This window comes from Eubalaena glacialis, chromosome 6, assembly GCF_028564815.1.
Source record: "Eubalaena glacialis isolate mEubGla1 chromosome 6, mEubGla1.1.hap2.+ XY, whole genome shotgun sequence".
NCBI classification, from domain to species: Eukaryota; Metazoa; Chordata; class Mammalia; order Artiodactyla; family Balaenidae; genus Eubalaena; species Eubalaena glacialis.
In genome coordinates this window covers 129,843,718-129,863,871 of record NC_083721.1, presented here as the reverse complement: position 1 = coordinate 129,863,871, position 20,154 = coordinate 129,843,718, and the positions used below count along the sequence as shown (strand labels likewise).

General features: G+C 36.4%; 1 protein-coding gene across 5 annotated transcripts in view; it reads right to left on the bottom strand.

Moving 5' to 3' along the window:
• Positions 1-20,154, bottom strand: part of PIK3CB (phosphatidylinositol-4,5-bisphosphate 3-kinase catalytic subunit beta) — a 193,001-nt gene that overhangs the window by 15,538 nt on the left and 157,309 nt on the right. For all 5 annotated transcript variants that reach the window (XM_061193631.1, XM_061193634.1, XM_061193636.1 and 2 more), the window contains 5 exons: positions 18,793-18,936; positions 17,449-17,548; positions 8,006-8,184; positions 7,073-7,182; positions 5,291-5,369 (listed from right to left, as the gene is read on the bottom strand). In XM_061193631.1, the coding sequence (XP_061049614.1) occupies positions 5,291-5,369; positions 7,073-7,182; positions 8,006-8,184; positions 17,449-17,548; positions 18,793-18,936 (612 nt within the window). The remainder of the gene's footprint in view (positions 1-5,290; positions 5,370-7,072; positions 7,183-8,005; positions 8,185-17,448; positions 17,549-18,792; positions 18,937-20,154) is intronic.

Genomic DNA, 20,154 nt, shown 5'->3' with positions numbered 1-20,154 from the left:
TAAAAGGAACCATATCTAAAGAACAAAAGAGAAGTACAAGAATGATGAATTACCAGAGACTATAAATAGATATAATTTAAATGAACCAAATACCATGACATTTTTCATAGAACTAGAACAAATAATCCTAAAATTTATATGGAACCACGAAAGACCCCAAATAGCAAAAGCAATCTTGAGGAAAAAAAGAACAAAGCTGGAGGTATCACACTCCTAGACTTCAGACTATACTACAATGCTACAGTAATCAAAACAACATGGTACTGGCACAAAAACAGACACATAGATCAATGGTGCAGAATAGAGAGCCCAGAAGTAAACCCATGCATGTATGGTCAATGAGCCTACGACAAAGGAAGCAAGAAAATATAATGGAGAAAAGACGGTCTCTTCAATAAGCGGTGCGGGGAAAACTGGACGGCTACATATAAAAGAATGAAAACAGAACATTTTCTCACACCATATATAAAAACAAACTTAAAATGGATTAAAGACCTAAATGTAAGACCTGAAACCATAGAACTCCTATAAGAGAATGTAGGCAGACAATTCTCAATTTCAAAACTTACTACAAAGTAATCAAGACTGTGCACAGAGATAGACATGTAGGTCAATGAAACAGAATTTAGACTCCAGGAAAAAAACCCTCACATTTACAGTCAATCCATGTTTGACACAAGTGCCAAGATAATTCAATGAAGAAAGAACAGTCTTTTAAACAATGGTGCTGAGACAACTGGATACCAATACAAAAAAATGAAATTGGACTCCTACCACATACCATATAAAAATTAACTAAAAATGGATTAATGACCTCCTAGATAAGGGCTAAACTAAAATTTTCAGAAGAAAGGACAGGCATAAATCTTCATGACACTGGATTAGACAATGGTTTCTTAGACCTGACACCAAAAACACATGCAGCTAAAGAAAAAAACAGATAAATTGGACTTCATCAAAGTAAAAAATTTTGTGTATCAAAGGACACTATCAAGAAAGTGAACAGGGGCTTCCCTGGTGGCGCAGTGGTTGAGAATCTGCCTGCAAATGCAGGGGACACGGGTTTGAGCCCTGGTCTGGGAAGATCCCACATGCCACGGAGCAACTAGGCCCGTGAGCCACAACTACTGAGCCTGCGCGTCTGGAGCCTGTGCTCCGCAACAAGAGAGGCCGCGATAGTGAAGAGGCCCACGCACCACGATGAAGAGTGGCCCCCGCTTGCCGCAACTAGAGGAAGCCCTCGCACAGAAACGAAGACCCAACACAGCCAAAAATAAATATAATAAATAAATAAATAAAAGATTACTATTTAAAAAAAAAAAAAAAAGAAAGTGAACAGACAACCCACAGAATGGGAGAAAATATTTGCCAGTAATTTATTTACTTGAAGTCTAGTATCCAAAATATATAAAGAACTCACAACTCAAAAGACAAATAATCCAATTCAAAAATGAGCAAAGAACTTGAATAGATATTTCTCCAAAGAAGATATACAAATGACAAGCACTTGAAAAGCTGGCCAACATTATTAGTCATTAAGAAAATGCAAATTAAAACCACAATTAGAAAATTAACAAAATTGCAAGCAGAAATTGACAAATGCCACTTATAATGGGTGGTTTTAACATATCTCTGAAGTGACAAACAGGTAAAAGTTTGATGAGAATAAAGATTTGGGCATAATAAACAAATTTGGTCTAATGGACCAATTTACAATCTTACGGTTAATAATTACAGCATTTGGAACCTTTTCAATCACAAGTGTGATAGAAAAACTAGACATATGGTAAGGCATAAATAATCTTAAGAAATATGACCCTGATCTTATACAGACCACATAATCTGACAATAGTCAGGTACAATAAAATTAGACATCATAGGGACAACAACAACAAAAAAAGTCCAATGCAATTTGGGAGTCAAAATAATTTAAACTAGTTCAGGAGATGAAGAAATACAAATGGAAATAAAACATTTAGAACTGAATTCCATATAGTGTGATGTATTATGAAAATGCACAAATAAGTACATTTTAAAACTTACGGGATGCAGCTAAGGCAGTAGTTAGAGGAAACATGATTTTAATTTGTATATATGAAAAAAATGGAAATTAATGTTCTATGTGTTCATCTCAAAAAATCAGAACAACAGAATTAACACAAGTAAAAGAAAGGAAACTATAAAGATGTAATCAATGATAAAACAGAAAATGGGGACTTCCCTGGTGGCGCAGTGGTTAACAATCCACCAGCCAATGCAGGGGACATGGGTTTGAGCCCTGGTCCAGGAAGATCCCACATGCCACGGAGTAACTAAGCCTGTGCGCCACAACTACTGAGCCTGCGCTCTAGAGCCCACGAGCCACAACTACTGAGCCCGTGTGCCACAACTACTGAAGCCCACGTGCCTAGAGCCCGTGCTCTGCAACAAGAGAAGCCACCGCAATGAGAAGCCCGCGCACGGCAACGAAGAGTAGCCCCTGCTTGCTGCAACTAGAGAAAGCCCGCGCACAGCAACGAAGACCCAACGCAGCCAAAAATAAATAAATAAATTTAAAAAAAAAAAACAAAATGAAAACATAAAACTAGAAGGCCACTCTTTTAAAATACTAAGATGGAAACCTCTAATAAGGCTAATAAGGAAAAAATATTGCATACAAAATAATTTTACAAATGCAAAAGGAGAAAAAAGTTAAACATAGCAGAGGTTTTTAAATTACAAGAGGATGTTATAAAAAAAAGTATGGTAATAAATTCAAAAACAATGATGAACTGGACAATTCTTAGCCTCAAAGTGACCCCAAGAGTCCAATAACCATTAAGGAAAATCAGTAGTCAAAAAAACCTAGATCCCAAAAAATCAACACCAGGACCAAACTTTTGCAGAGACAGAAGAGAAGAAAGCATATCAAGTTTAAAATTTGGAAAATAAAATATAAGACAGCATCTTTAAGATAACTGTACAGGGAAGGATTTTTTTAAAATAATGTAACAAAAAGCATAAACCTTGAAGTAACCTAGGTAACTTATAGCAGAGAGAAAACACAATACTTATAAACACTGAAAAATTACTCAACCAAACAAATGCAAATTAAAATTCTATGAGATACTGTGTTATATCCATTAGATTTGCAAAAAATTAACAAGTCTGATTGGCAAGGAGATATTTCTGGGTAGAAACATAACACTGGTACAACCATTCTGGAAGCCAGTTGGGCAATGGTGGTAAGGTTGAAAATATGCACGCCTTATGACCCAGCAATTCCACTTCTGGCTATATAAACTAAAGAACGCTTCCAAACGTAAGAAAAGTGTATAAACTTTAGGTTTAAAAAATAAATAAAAAACAAAAACAAATGAACACAAATAGCTTCTAATAGAGGAATGGATAAATTTTTGTATTTACTCAAAACATTAATAGAGAAGTGAAAACAACAAATTAGAACTTCACATATTAATCTTGATATATCTCAAAAAATGTAATAAAAAAAGTAAACTTCAAAAAGTTACATGTGCTAGGACAGTATTTACTGGAAGTTCAAAACATTCAATGGATACATAATATATAGTTAAAGCACAAAAACATATATATTACAGTTTAGAATAATGTAAATCCTGAGTTGTGAGAAAGTAGAAGAGGATAAGAATGCATTAATTTTATCTGCATATTTAATTCCTTTTTTAAAGAAGTAAATATGGAAACATGTTAACGTCTGTCATTTAATAGCTAAATGTATACTCAAGTCTGGGTTTAAGAACACAAAAAATGTTGTCAATTATCATCTATATTTCATGTTTGAAATATTCCACAATTAAAAAAAGAATTAGGTAAAAGATGAAGTTATTCATTAATAACTAGCATAGAAAAAAATTTTTTAATTGTATGGCCCTGTACTGTATCATGAAATATGTTTAATGTTTTTCCCCCTTGATTAAAAAAGGAGTACACCATAGAAAACTAGATAAACAGGTATACCAAAAGGGGGGACAGGGAGGAGAGATTGTATCACCTTTAATCCTACCACCCAGAAGTAATGGCTACTATACATTTTAGTTTCTGTCAACATTTTAGTGTGTCATTTTTCAGGAATTTTTAACATGGTTGAAATCATTCTATAAAAATATTTTTTTGCATCTCACTTATCTCATTTGACATTTGAAGATAGTACTTTCTCCAAATTGTTAGCAATTCTCCATAAACAATACTTTTAAATACCTGAGATGTTTGGTCATATGTGAAAGCTAATCATCTTTTAAACTGTTATCCTATTGAGCAAATGTTCAAAAGGGTGGCCCAATGTTTCTTTTACTGTAAATAAGTCAAGGATGAATATCTCTGTGCATAAGTCTCTGTTCACATTTCTAATTTTAAATTAAATTCTGGAAATACTGGATATAGGGAATAAATAAACTTGATTCAGAGAGGTTTATATTCATCTAAAATGGTATATGACAATATTTGTGTTTTGTTACTTCAACAGTGTTCCAGACTACATTTCACTTAACAGAATTTTTGCAAGGAAATCAAAGCTATCTAATTGTTCTTTTAATTCATACTTCTACATTAGAACTGACAGTCTTTGCATAATTATTAGTTTATTTATTTTATAACTTGAATGGCCTTTTCATATCTTCTCCCCATATATTTATTTCTATGAACTCTTTAAATATTTAGAATTATTATCCCCCTGTCCTGTTCATTATGAATATAATGCCCAGAGGCTTGACTTTAATTGTTTGTTGACATTCAAATCTTATATTTTTATGTGGTCTTGTTTGCAATTACCTTCATCTGCTCTTTATCTTAAAAGATTTTATAATAATTAAACTTTAAAATCCATTATGTTTCCTCTTTCTTTGTCGCCATAAACCTGTTCTGCTCATTGTCTACCCCTAACAATGGTGGCCAGCAAAAAACCCTGAAAGCCCACCTAAACACTTCCCTTTCGGGAAGATTAGAAGAATCAATGTTACTAAGCTAAGTAAGAAGAGGGGCAGGCCCTTCTCTGGCTTATCACTCCCATGACCACCAGTCATCCTTCCTGAGACCACCTTCAAAACCACAGATTGGGATATGACTCTTGCTGTCACATGTATAGTTTTACACTTGATGAGGTTTCAATAAGATAATGTATTTGAGAGCACATTGTAAACTATAAAGCGTTATATAAATATAATTATGAACGACCAATAATAATAGCAGGAAGAAATCAAGAAGGTTTTATAATTTTAAAATTCTACTGTAGAAGGACTACAACATGAGATAAAAATAAATTCACTAGAAATCTCACCTAAGATCCAGACCAGCTTCTTTCCAGAGTAAATCCATCAAGCGTAGCATTTGGAGTGTTAACATATCCTGCCGTAAATCTAAGGGGAAAGAACCCTGTTATGTTATAAGTGCTTTCCACTTTATGCTTAATAACATTTATTTAAGATTAGCTAATTCAACCAGAATTAACTGGCTGGGGAAAAACACTGACAAATAATGGCTCTGTTAATTTTTCTCCAGAATTTTAATGCTGACCATATTCATTATGTTAAATACTAGGTTTGTTGGTTAGCATGCTCCTGTAACTATTTCAGAAATTAAGTTTAAAAATATTTTTAGTTGTTTACCATGTGCAAGCTATTATACTAATTGTACGGGTGCTGTAATACTGCTATAATACAGTAATGCTGTGTTACAGCATCCATACAATTCACATTGCTAATTTTTTTTCCTCTTGTTTGTCTTTAGGGATGCAGAAGAAATTCTTAAGAATCACATAAGTTAACTGTATGATGGGTTCACAAAACTGTAATCATTGATTTTATTTATTATCATGTCCAAGGGTAATTTTTAGGTAAGAGGTGGTGAAAGTACAGACTTCCACATAATGACATTTATACTATCAAGTGGGGTTAAATGTCTAGGAAATACTAAAACTTCTTTTAAAAACAGTTGCAAGCAAGAGGAATGGATAAAGAAGATGTGGTAATATATACCATGGAATATTACTCAGCCATAAAAAGGGATGAAATAGTGCCATTTGCAGAGATGTGGATGGACCTAGAGATTGTTGTACAGAATGAAGTCAGAAAGAGAAAAACAAACATCGTATAATATCGCTTATATGTGGAATCTAAAAAATGGTACACATGAACTTATCTGCAAAGCAGAAATAGAGTCACAGATGTAGAGAACAAACTTACGGTTACCAAGGGGGGAAGGTGGGGTGGGATGAATTGGGAGACTGGGATTGACATATATACACTACTATGTATAAAACAGATAACTAATGAGAACCTACTGTATACCACAGGGAACTCTACTCAGTGATGTGTGGTGACCTAACTGGGAAAGAATCTAAAAAAGAATGGATATGTGTATACGTATAACTGATTCACTTTGCTGTATACCAGAAACTAACACAGCACTACAAAGCAACTATATTCCAAAACACAAAAAACAAAAAAAAAGTTGTAAGCACATACTAAGCTAAGCACATATACTTATGTTATCTCACTTAATTCCATTTAATAAACCCAACACAGAGATGCTATAATCCTCATGGACAAGAAGATCCTGAAGCTCAATGAATTTTATGTGATTTGCCTGCAATCACAAAACTAACAAGTGGTAGCAGTCATGACTGCCTTCTGGTTGGTGTGATTACTTCACAGGCATTCCCTTTATGAAGTATGGGTAAGATATTTTAATTAAAACACAAAACTATGGCAGCAATATCAAAATTGCTATCATTGAAACAGGATGTATGAATATATTATTGAAAATATTCTCTTGCATTTCAGAAGCTTTTTACCAAAGGAGTAGACAGCTTTGTATTTTGTAGGAAAAAAGGAAGGTTTATTAGAACGATGTATGTAAGTAAGCTGTAGAAATCATTCTCCAAAGCAAAAAAAAAAAAGGGGATTTATGACATGCCAAATTCAAATTTATGACCACTGATAGCTACCTCTTGGCTGCCATCTGTTTGTTATACATTTACACATCACCTTTCAGATAAAGCAAATGGACAGCAAATGAAAAATACTAAGGAATTTGGCACTGTAAAAACCTCCGTACATACCATCACCATTTTTAAAAATCACTCCAACTGAATCCTCACCAAACACCTTGTTGTTGTACACCAGCCACAAAGGCTTCATTTTGGAATCCATGTATTTACACTTCTCAATACTGAAAGGAAGAAAGGGGAAAATTAACCCACTTCAATTTAAAGATACAGCAAGACTGTAACGTTGCCATGATATACTAGGCTTGGGAAAACCCCTCACCTGTTCCAGGTATACAGAAGTCAGAAAGAGAACATTTCCTCTTGGCAGAAAAGCAACCGCAATGCTAGCCTTGGCAGAAAAGCAACCGCCAGGTGAGCTGGACTGAAAACCCAGATTTGCCCTTCTTATTGCTACATTTAAAATTCCTCCTTCTCTTCCCTTATTCTTCCTTAACTTTATGTTATTATACATAGACAATAAAAATCAGAATGTAACACTGGATTGTAAGTCCATTCTTGATTTCTTAAAGAGGGATCAATTTTGCATACTGATATACTGAACATAATTATCACTTTCCCATTATTACTTTTGTAGGAAAAGTAAAAATGAGAAATAATTTTCTAAATTCATTCAAAAATCTCATTTTGAAATAGGCAAGTTTAATTAGTAAATAATCTATGATGGCTGCCAACATTTTGCTTACATAGGATTTTCAACTCTTAGAAACCAGTAATATAGAAAACAAATTTAATTACATACAATTGAAAGGAAATGAACTTGCATTAACTTTCACTAATCCCACAGGCAAATTTAGCTAGAAGGCATACATCCTATTAACACAAGAATAACTTTTGAGAACTTTAACATTGTCCTTTTTTAATTATATTCCAGTTACTGAGGCTAACAGCTGTCCCTACTGCTCCCCTAAGGCAGTCACTCAGAAATCCCTTCTGCATTGCTATTTAATGGGAGATTCACTAAGCACAGTACAGAAGGTCACTTACTAGAGTTCTGAGAGGATAACACATGGGTTCAGAGGTGATTGCAGGTCAGAGAGGGCTTCCCGATAAGCATTCTGTTTTAAACAAGTGTGCATTGCTTCTTTCCCTTTGGCTCTATTTAGCTTCATTGCATTCAGTTTGATTAAACTATTTAAAGTTTTTAATTTATTGAGTGCTTCAACCTGAAAAATAAGTTTCCCCACCACCAAAATTCATTTATGTTAAAAATAATATCATGTGATAATATTAATCAATACCATTCCCTCACCACCCTCCTCCCCACAATACACACGCAGGACAACCAGCTAAAGTAAAAACAGTGCTTGGTTTATGACAAAAATATTAGATACAACGAAATAAATTAATTGTTACCACTTGTTACTTAAAGCACCATTTTTCAAATGTTCTTGAACCCTTTTCTTAAATAAAATCTTATAAATTAGAGAAAAGAGACATAGATTATAGGTAAGAAAATAAGCATGAAACTTTACTCAGAACTCTGCAACTAACTGAGTAATAGAATTTGAAACACAATTAATCTGAACCACTCTAATTGGGCAACTCCATAGTACAAAAGGAAAATCTATGTACAAGTAACCCTGGGATTGACATTCAACCTTACTATCTTTGTCATCACTCTTGTATAACATCTTCTCAGTATATTCTCTTTCCACTAAGAGTATAAAGTAAATTTTTGTGCAATAAAATAGATATGAATATAGACAACAGTAGCTATTGTTCAAGTCTAAATTAAGTGGTTTTTATAATGAGGTAACTCTGGCTATCAAAACTTATGCAAAAAAAAAAAAAAAATCATGCAAGTAGTACAAGGGGAATCCACAATGGCCAACTGAATCAAAACCATGTGTTTGGGACTTCCCTGCTGGCGCAGTGGTTAAGAATCCGCCTGCCAACGCAGGGGACACGAGTTCGAGCCCTGGTCCGGGAGGATCCCACATGCCGCGGAGCAACTAAATCCGTGCGCCACAACTACTGAGCCTGCGCTCTAGAGTCCGCGAGCCACAACTACTGAGCCTGCGTGCCACAACTACTGAAGCCCGCGCGCCCAGAGCCCCGTGCTGCACAACAAGAGAAGCCACCGCAATGAGAAGCCCGCGCACCACAACGAAGAGTAGCCCCCGCTTGCCGCAACTAGAGAAAGCCCATATGCAGCAACGAAGACCTAGTGTAGCCATAAATAAATAAATAAATAAAACCATGTGTTTAAAAGTCAACTTTACTGGGCTTCCCTAGTGGTGCAGTGGTTAAGAATCCACCTGCCAATGCAAGGGACACGGGTTCGAGCCCTGGTCCGGGAAGATCCCACATGCCGCGGAGCAACTAAAGCTCGTGCGCCACAACTACTGAGCCTGAGCTCTAGAGCCTGTGAGCCACAACTACTGAGCCCATGTGCCACAACTACTGAAGCCCGCACGCCTAGAGCCCGTGCTCTGCAACGAGAAGCCACTGCAATGAGAAGCCCGCGCACCGCAACAAAGAGTAGCCCCCGCTCGCCGCAACTAGAGAAAGCCCGCACACAGCAACGAAGACCCGACACAGCCAAAAATAATAAATAAAATAAATAAATTTATTAAAAAAAAAGAAGGAAAGAAAAGTCAACTTTATTGTTTAGTAACTCAAGGTCTTTCCATGTAATATTATGTCAAATTCTGTAAGACCCAGCCTCAGCCAGCTATAAAACATAAAAAGGAATATTTTATTTTATCATTATGTCATTAAAACTGGAAACAACAAATGATAAAAACAGAATACATATATCAACATGTGAATTGTGTATAACAAGCATGTAAAATATGTAGGCAACAAACATTATGAACACCATGGCTTGCATTTTGATGAACAGGAGATTTATTTTACACCATGTTTTCATTTTTGAACTTTGCTTCTATGCAAGGAAACCACTAAGACTCTGTAGGGAGGTGAATTCGGCATGCAGCTTCTACAGACAGGCTGAGGGCTTGCTCATAGGAAACTGGGAAGGTTCTATGTAGCTTGATGATAAAATTGAGATTGCTGAAGCTTGCCAAGTTAGCCATCTGTCAAAACCACAGACACCCCATTTCTCAACAATTTCAGGAGCTGTACAAACACTGGTGAAAAGGGAACTCGCTGAAAAATGGGCTATGCAAACAGGAACTTTTTGAAGTATTTCAAATTTGAATTTCTTCCATGTTTGTACAGTTGTGAATTTTCAGGGCCTAACCCTAATTATGTTGATATCCATTTCCTGGAACAGCGTTCTGAATACCCACATGGCCATAAGTCAAATACTTTGTTTCAACACCTTGTTACACTATAGGTTTACAGTGATAACAAGAACTGCCATGTAAAGGGTACAATCTTCCCCTGGCTGTTCATCCGTCAAGAAAAGAGTAAGAATAATATGATCAGACATATGTCATATGTTTGCTGGTATAGAAGTCAAACTGAGGTTCCCAGAGAACCAAAAAAACGTCCAGTGTTGTCTGCTCATATGAATGAGGCCAAAGGAGTAGGGACCTCATCAAGTGGGGTCTTAATAGACTTTGTTAAAATTTGGATTTTATTCTCTATGCAATGAAAATTACTGCAGGGATTTTAAAAAGGGAATACATCTACATTTTAAAAAGATCATTTTATCTGCTGGGTAGAGAATGAAGGTACGTGTGTATGTGTGTCTGTGTGTGTGTGTGCACACGTGCGTGCGTGCAGAAGAATGGAAACAAGAGGCACAATTTAGGAGGTTAATGAAGACATCCAGGTGAGAAAGGATCGTGGGTTGGACAAGGATGGTAGCCATGAACACAAGAGAAATTGATAGGTATGAGATATCTTTAAAAGGACTATAAAATTAAGGGGACTAATAGTATCTATCTCATATTCTTGTGAAGAATAAATGGCCCATAATAAGTGGTGAATAAATGTTAGCTATTATTACCATCATTAAAGGGCTTTCCAAAAAGGAGGGGTCAGATACAGTTATTTTAACATGAATAAAAAACCGTAAATATTAAAATCATCTATGAAAACCTACGGTAGTTCCTCTGGCAATGCAAATGAGTTAAAAAAGTGTAGTGGAACTGGAAATTATAATACTACAGAGAGCTGATATAAAAATAGGGTGTGATACCACAGAGGTATAGGAATGAACAGAAGGTTAGGAGTGGGGAAACAAATAGCCTTCAAATGAGATAGAGAAGTTAGAAAAGGTAAAAAGGTAGGGGAGTCTTTGCCACAATGAAAAAACAATGTAGTACCAAAAAGTAAAGTCTGGGAGAGAAGATTTAATACTACAGAAAATTTCAGTTAGGTGGATTGAATATACTGATTTCAGTTTATATCAGCTAGATGAAACTACCCTGCTAATACTTACAGCTTACATACTGTAATACTTACAGTCACATACAGCTTATGGTCTATGTTTACACCATGACAATAATAAACACCTCATTTCTCTAACATGTACTCATAGGCTTAGACACACTAAAAAATTAATAAATCCCCCAATACTTTCATCAACGCTGAATGACGCCTGTGAACTCTCCTATATCAACCATACTGAAACTGACTTTCCCCTGGCTTCCCCAAAGGGACCCATGGCCTTTCACCATAGCAACTGCACACTGGGGGAAAGGAAATAATCAGAACTTTCAGGGACTTCTGGACACTGGTTCTAAATTGACACTAATTCGAAGAGACCCAAAACATCACTGAGGTCCACCAAAGTAGGGGCTTATGGAGGCCAAGTTAACAATGGAGTTTTAGCACAAATCTGTCTCATGGTGGGCCCAGTGGGTCCCAAACCCATCTTGTGGTTATTTCTCTAGTTCTGGAATGCATAACTGAAATAGATATACTCAGGAGCTGGCAGAATCCCTATGTTGTTTCCCTGACCCGTGGAGTGAGAGCTATTATGATGGGAAAGGCCAGGTGGAAGTTATTACAACTGTCCCTTCCCAAGAAAACGGTAAAAACATTCCTGGAGTAACTGTACAGATTAGTGTTATCATCGAGGACTTGAAAGATGCAAGGTGGTGATTCCCATCACATCCTCATTCATCTTGCCTATTTGGTCTGTGCAAAAGATAGATGACTCTTAGAGAATTACAGCGGATTGTTACAGCATTAACCAGGTGGTATACCAGATGTAGTTTCATTGCATAAACACACCCCCTGATACGTGGTATGCAACTACTGATCTGACAAGTGCTTTTTTTCTCCGTATGTGTCAGTATGGACCCCCATAAGCAATTTGCTTAAGTTAGCAAGGCCAACAATACACTTTCATTGTCCTAACTCAGGGGTACATCAATTCTCCAGCTCTATGTAATAGTTTAGTTTGCCGGAATCTTGATCGACTTTCCCTTCAATAAGATATCATGCTGATCCATTACAGTGATAACATTATGCTGATTGAACCTAGTGAGTAACATGTAGCAACTACTCTAGACTTAAAGAAATTTGTATGTTAGAAGGTGGGAAATAAATCCGACAAAAATTTGAGGCCTTCAATCTCAGTGAAACTTCTAGGGTTCAAGTGGTGTGGAGCATGTCAAGATATCCCTTCTAAGGTGAAGAATAATTTATTTGCTTACAACCAAAAATAAGGCACAACACCTAGTGGGCCTCTTTGGATTTTGGAGGCAACATATTCCTCATGCACTTTGGCCTATTTACTGAGTGACCCAGCACCTCAAAAGGTGCCGGTTTTGCGTGAGGCCCAGAACAAGAGAATGCTCTGCAGCAGGCCCAAACTGCCATGCACATTGTGGCCACATGATCCAGCAGACCTAATGGTGCTTGATCTGTCAGTGACATATAGGGATGCTATTTGGAGCCTTTGGCAGGCTCCTATAGGTGAATCACAGCACAGGTCCTTAGGATTTTGGGGAAAAACAAACAAAATCTACCATGCCCTGCTGATAACTACTCTCCTTTTGAGAAACAGCTCTTAGCTTGCTTCTGGGTTTTAGTAGAGACTGAACGCTTAACCACTGGCCACGAAGTAACCATGCAACCCAAGCTGCCTGTCATGAACCAGGTGTTATCTGACCCACCACACATAAAGATGGGCAAGCACAGCGGCACTCCATCATCAAGTGAAAGTGGTTATATACGAGACTGGGCCCAATCGGGTCCTGAAGGCACAAGTGACATGAAGAAGTGGCCCAAATGTCTGTGGTTTCTCACTCCTGTTATACTACCTTCTCTTTCCTAGCCTGCAGCATGGCCTCATGGGGAGTTCCTTATGATCAGTTGACAAAGGAAGAGAAGACTTAACCATGGTTTACAGATGACTGGATTACAATATGTAGGCACCATACAAAAGTGGACAACTGTGGTACTAGAGCCCCCTTCTGGAACATTCCTGAAGGACAGTGGTGAACGGAAATACTCCCAGTGTGAAGAACTTCGGAAAGTGCACCTGGTTCTTCACTTTGCTTGGAAGGAGAAATGGCCATATGTGCAATTATATACCAATTCACGAGCTGTGACCAACACTTAGCTGATGGTCAGAGACTTAGAAGGAACATGATTGGAAAACTAGTGACAAGGAAATTTAAGGAAGAGGTATGTGATAGACCTCTCTGAATGGACAAAAAAATAAAAGATATTTTTGTCCCACTGTATGCTCACCAAAGTTTAACCTTGGAAGATTTTTATAATTAAGTGGCTAGGATGACCCATTCCATGTATACCAGCCAGCCTTTCCTCAGCCAACCCAGTCATCATCCAATGGAGAACAGTGGCAGGGATGGAGGTTATGTATGTGCTCAGCAACATGAACCTCCACTCACCAAAGCCCACCTGCTACGGCCACTGCTGAGTGCCTGATGTGCCAGCACCAGAGACCAACACCGAGCGCCCGATATGGCATCATTTCCTGGGGATGATCAGCCAGCTATGGAATGACAGGTTGATTACATGGGACTGCTTCCCTTTTGGAAAGGGCAGTATCTTATTCTTACTGGAACAAACACTCTGGATATGAATTTGCCTACAAACAATGTTTCTGCCAAAACTACCATCCATGGACTTATAAAACACCTTAGCCACCATCATGGCATTCCACATAGCATTGCTTCTGATCAAGGAACTCATTCCACAGCAAATAAAGTACAGCAATGGGCTCATGCTCATAAAATTCAGTAGTCTTATCATGTTCCCTACCATTTTGAAGTAGCTGCCTTGATAAAACAGTAGAATGGCCTTTTGAAGACAATTACAGTGCTGGCTAGATGTGAATACCTTGCAGGGCTGGGGCAAGGTTCTGTAGAAGGCTGTATGTGCTCTGAACCAGAATCCAATAAATGATGCTGTTTCTCCAATAGCCAGGATTCACAGGTCCATGAAGGTGTGAAAATGTAAGTAGTACCCACTCACTATTACCCCTAATGACCCACTAACAAAATTTTTGCTTCCTGTTCCTGAGATCTTATGCTCTGTTGGCACAGAGGTCTTAGTTACAGAGAGAAGAATGATTCTACTGGGAGTCACAACAATTCCATTGAACTGGATGGTAAGACTCCTGCCCAGCCATTTTGGGTTCCTCATGCTTCTGGATCAACAGGCAAAGAAGTACATTATGGTGCTGGCTAGAATGATTGATCCTGACTACAAAGCAGAAATTAGGGAAGAGTATGTCTAGAATATAGGTGATCTCTTAGTATTACCATGTCCTGTGATTAAGATCAATGGGAAATTACAAGTCAATCCAGGTAGGACTACTCATGGCCTAGACTCTTCAAGAATGAAGGTTTAGGTCATCCCAGCATGTAAAAACACAACCAACTGAGGTGCTTGCCGAAGACAAAGGGAATACAGGATGGGTTAGAAGATGGTAGTGATAAATACCAGATATAACCACGTGATCAGTTACAGAAATGAGAACTGTCATGAATATCTTATTTTGTTATGAATATGGGTGTATGCACACATATATACACACATATATAACAAATGTCTTTGTTTCCTTCTCACTCTTATTCCCTTAACATGTAACATAAGATACATTAACTTTATATCATTACTTAAATCTTAATATTTAAGTATTATTAATTTTACAACATACTATTTAATTTACAGGGAATTAAGGAGAAGAACAAATGCCACTCAAGGATATTATCTCCTCCTCTGAAAAAGAAGTTAATGAGTAATTGGTGGTACTCAGGGTTGCTGTATCATGTTAGGTGGAATTTTGACCTTGTTATTGGCTTTATTTAGAGATTAAGTAAGGGTTTAAGGAGCTACATATGGATGCCAAGTTGACCTGTGATGGCTAATTTTACGTATCAACTTGACTGGGCCACGGAGTGTTCCGATATTTGGGCCAACATTATTCTAGGTGTTTCTGGATGAGATTAACATTTGAATAGGTAGACTGAATATAGCTGATTGCCCTCCCTTATGTGGGTGGGCCTCATCCAAATATTTGAATAGAACAAAAGGCAGACCCTCCTGCAAGAAAGAAGGAATTCCACCTGCCTGACTGCCTTGAGCTGGGACATTGTTCTTTTCCTGCCTTCAGACTTGAACTGAAACAATGGCTCTTCTTCGGTGTCAAGTCTGTCTGCTTTCAGACTGGTACTCATATACTATTGGCTCTCCAGGTTCTCAGGCCTTCAGACTCAGGCTGGAACTACACCACCAGCTCTCCTGGATTTCCAGCTTGCTTGACTGCAGATCTTGGGACTTCTTGGCCTCCATAATCACATGAGCCAATTCTTTATAATAAATCTCAATCTCACCCACCTGCCCCCTTCACTCTTTCTCTATATAGACACAAACACAATTGTCTCTCTTTAGAGCGCTGACTACCACACTCTCCAACTAGCTAACTAGATCATCAAAACCCACAAGTGTCACCTGCACTGTGACCTCTTGCCTAATGCCCTAAGCTAGAATATGTGCCTCTTTTTTGTGCTACCATACATAATACTCCCATTAATAACACTGCCATCATAATATCACTAATTTGTATACCTACTCTGTGGAATATAAAATCCTTGATGACAGCAACATAGCTAATATGACTTCACATCACCAATAGCAACACAAACCCTAGCATATAGCAGGTTCTGAGTAAATATATATTAAACCATTTTTAAAAATCTTCTTGTGTTATGTTAGATAATACTCAATTTAGGAAAAACTATTGCTAGAGAACAAGAGCATATCGTTGCTATCTGTCAATGAAGGATTCCAGCATGAAGAAGCTAATACAGGGCTGCTTTACCTGATGGCAGAAATGCTCTCATCTCATCCTTCAGGGGACCAAGAAGCCACCAACAAATCAAGCTTGGGCCAAGGTTATGTTTCTCATTTGCAAGAAAGCTCTTTAAAAACCATTACTATTTGTAATTACTTAGTGGTATAAGTCAGGATTATCTCCAAAATAAAATACACAAATAACTGGATACTAAGACAACTGTCAACAATAACGCCTGATGAAATTCTGTGTTCAATAAAACAGCATCATGATTCTGTTTAATGGCTTATGTTTTATTTTAGCTTCAAAGATACATTTATACTGATAAAATGACATTGTTGTCTATTTTGTAAAATGGATCTATCTTTCAGTTTTGATTTTAAAAAGAGAGGTTTTGCTAAAAAGGGTTGAAAACTCCTGGTATAATAAAAAGAGATTTAGTTTTATAGTCGGACAGAGCTAAGTCTGAAACTTACTCTTTTACTTAATAGTTGTGGGTTTTTAGGCAAGTTACTTAACCTCTTGGAGAGATTGTTTTTTCACCTTGTCAAATCCAGACAGTAACAGTAAATACTGTGGCACATTATTAGGAGAGTAAAATAGCATACTTTAAACACTTAGTATACTTCCTGGCATACAGTAAGCATTTAATATCTGACCTATTAGTATCACTAATAACTCATTACCTGAAATGATTAGAAAATGAAGGCCTAGGAAGAAAATGAGGGAATGTGGGAGAGCATCACAATTTCAGGCATGTATATATAGTTTGAAAAAGCAGCTTGAGGATTCTGAATTCTAGAAGCTGTAACACCTACAAACTTAGGTGTCAAAATATCTCAGTTTAAAACAAATGGCAGAGCATATGAATCATAAATACTATACTAACTGGAAAGAATAACTCAGGGGTATGGAAAACAGCATCTAAAGATTTCATAATCTTTGTTACCATCAAATCCATTGTTAAGCATGTCTAAATAGGTATTTCCTACTAAAATTTAAGGCATGGTGTTAATACTATAAGGAATCCTAATTTTTCAGATAGCATTCAATTAATAATATTCTGCTGAATTTGTTGAAACTTCATTTCTTGGCTTACATTTTGATTAAAAAATGTATTAACTGAGTTCAGTTATTGAAACTTCTATGAAATACTGTGATAGGAGAACTAGCATATGACACAATTTATCAAATACCATGTGACAAAGTGAACATGAAGATTAAAATAAGCTGATACCTGCTTGGAAAGCGCTTTCATGTGACCTACGCTTCCCCGGCAGTAAGCTTCAAGGATGACACCAAATTGTACTGAAACAGCAGGAATGTGCACTTCTGACCTGCAGAAAGTTAATATTATGAAGATTTATCAAACATTTCAGGTCACCAAATAAAAATACTGACTTCTTTATTCTATTATGAAATTAACTTATGATGCTAATCAAAGAAAGGGAGAACACATCATCTTGTACACAATCACAGATGGGATGCTCAACTTTTAATTCTTTAAACACTATAGTTCAAAAAGATATGTGATTTTATCATTAGTTAATTGTTTACTCTAAGAAATCCAAAGTTATCATGTCTTATTTGTTTTTTGGAGTGAAATGGTAATATTACTAATTTACAGACAACTCAGATGAAACACAGATCTGACTCAGATCACACAATTGACTAATCCCTCAATTAGCTTCTATGTGATTTTTTTTTTCACTTAAAGAATGGTGTACACATTTGAAAAAGGAAGGAATACCTTATTTTGTTATTCCTTGAGGGATTTAAAAATAAGAAGATTGAAATGGATGAGAAAAGAAGACAAGTTAAAAACAAGAAAGGAAAAACTATGAAAAATAAAGAAATCAAGAAATATAACTCCTAAAATTAACATCAAAATACTATACAGCTTATTTTCCTTAAGAAGCTTAGCCAAAAAGGAGAAAAGTTATTTTTTTCTGTTAATGATTAGCTTCAGTACTCTGAAGTCCAGATGGAAAAAAATCACAAATGTCCAAGTATAGAGTCAGAAATGAGGAACTGACAATCTTCCTAGGAAACAAAAGAACTTTAGTTCTCTTTCCCGATTTTACTCCTATATAAACTTGGTTTAATAAGATTCATGTATTTCTGAAAATGACCTAGTTAATAAAGAAGCTAAAAATAAAGTTGCTGTTGTTATAGGAAAACTTTAAAATCTTTATTTATGCAATAGTAGCAATGATGATACCATTACCCAATAAGTACGTTTTTAGTCCAAAAATATTAACACAATAAGTATACTTTACTGGAAAATAGCAATACATTATAATAATTATTATTAATTATAATTATCATAATAAAAAATTATTAATTTCAGTTATAAATCAAGGAGGCATAAAGGGACACTTATCTCACTTACTTTGCCAAATCATGAAAATTGAGAGTCTGGGTATCAAGAAATAGGAGTAGATACCAAGAAAGCATAAATGTTATGGATGGCTCATAAACAATTAAAGCAGCTAGACTGTTTTACTACATGCCCTGTATTATGCTGGTTAATAGTTACAAAAGCACGTGGTGGACTTGATTTGAAATATAAAAGACTTACCTAAGGTGCCAAAATAAAAACTGCCCTATCCTCCGATTAGCAAGTGCTCTTTCTAGTAGGAATCTAGAGAGGGCACAATCAAGAAAAGGCTCATATTTTAAAACTTGCACCAACTGTAAAAGATATTGAGAGAGTTCTTCATCACTGAAAGAAACAAAAGACAGAGTAAGTCACTCAACAATCGGTGCTGGAAAAAGACCCCTTCCTATCAAACGTATCAAATACTAACTTACTGAAACACAATGGTTCTTTTGGGTCAAGCTTGGGGCACACTTACATTCACTGTTTCACTGTTACAATAACATAAGAAAAGCTGAGAATTTCTGATGGGCAGAAGAGTGAAAAGGAGCAAAGAGCAGATATATGGGGCATTTTTATTAAGTTAACTAGGTTTATACAACTGATGATTGTATTTACAATCAGCCGAGAGTTATAATAAAATTAGGTAATAGTTTTCTGATCATGCTGAAAAAGTTACGTACTCAGTCAACCAACCAGCTTTTTAAAATACAAATTCCATCAGTACTTCAACTTATTTTCCTTTCATATCATTGGGATTAAGTAATTTTTGCTCCCAGAAAATGAATGAACAATTAAAATCTTCAAATAGTTTGAAGGATAAAGAGTGTATTTGTAAGTGCGAATGGATTCACTGAATTGACGTAATATTGTAATTAAATGAGCTGAATTAATGTTCGGGCTATTTTGTATCCATCTCCAAACTATTCACATGTAAACACACTCCCATCAAAGGCAATTCCAGTAGTCAGGTAAGATATGTATCCCAAGTCCTCTACTTGGTGACTATAGTCTTGGACAATAAATGGTTAAGCAGTAGTGTAAAGCAGACCTGGGAATGAAACCTAGGATACTGACCTGGGACTGAAACCTAGGATACTATACACTAGAAAAAAACCTCATACCAGAAAATTTAACATAGGAAGACACATTAGAATTACCTATATGGAACATGGGGATCACAGCAATCTCCTCCTAGGGGTCAATATATTTAAGAAAAACACTTAGCTCAGTCCAAGGGGGGCCAGGTAGCCCCTCCCCTTCAGGTCTCCAATGCAAACAGAGAGACTGAGGAACAACTGGGAGCCTCATTTTTTAAAACTATCTATAAAACCATCTTAAGTTTATTGTAAAATCCATGCCCACTATAAAATCTATAAATAGTGTAAAAGATAGAAGTACAGAAAAGAAGAGGCTTCCTCTTTCCTTACACTTCTTATTTCACTCCCCCAAAATAACCACTGTTGAAGAGTTTGTATAATTTGTTTTGGAGATCACACAATTTAAAACATAAATGATTTATTTTAAAAAGAAGAAAAGGAAATAAAAAGTATCACAGTATCC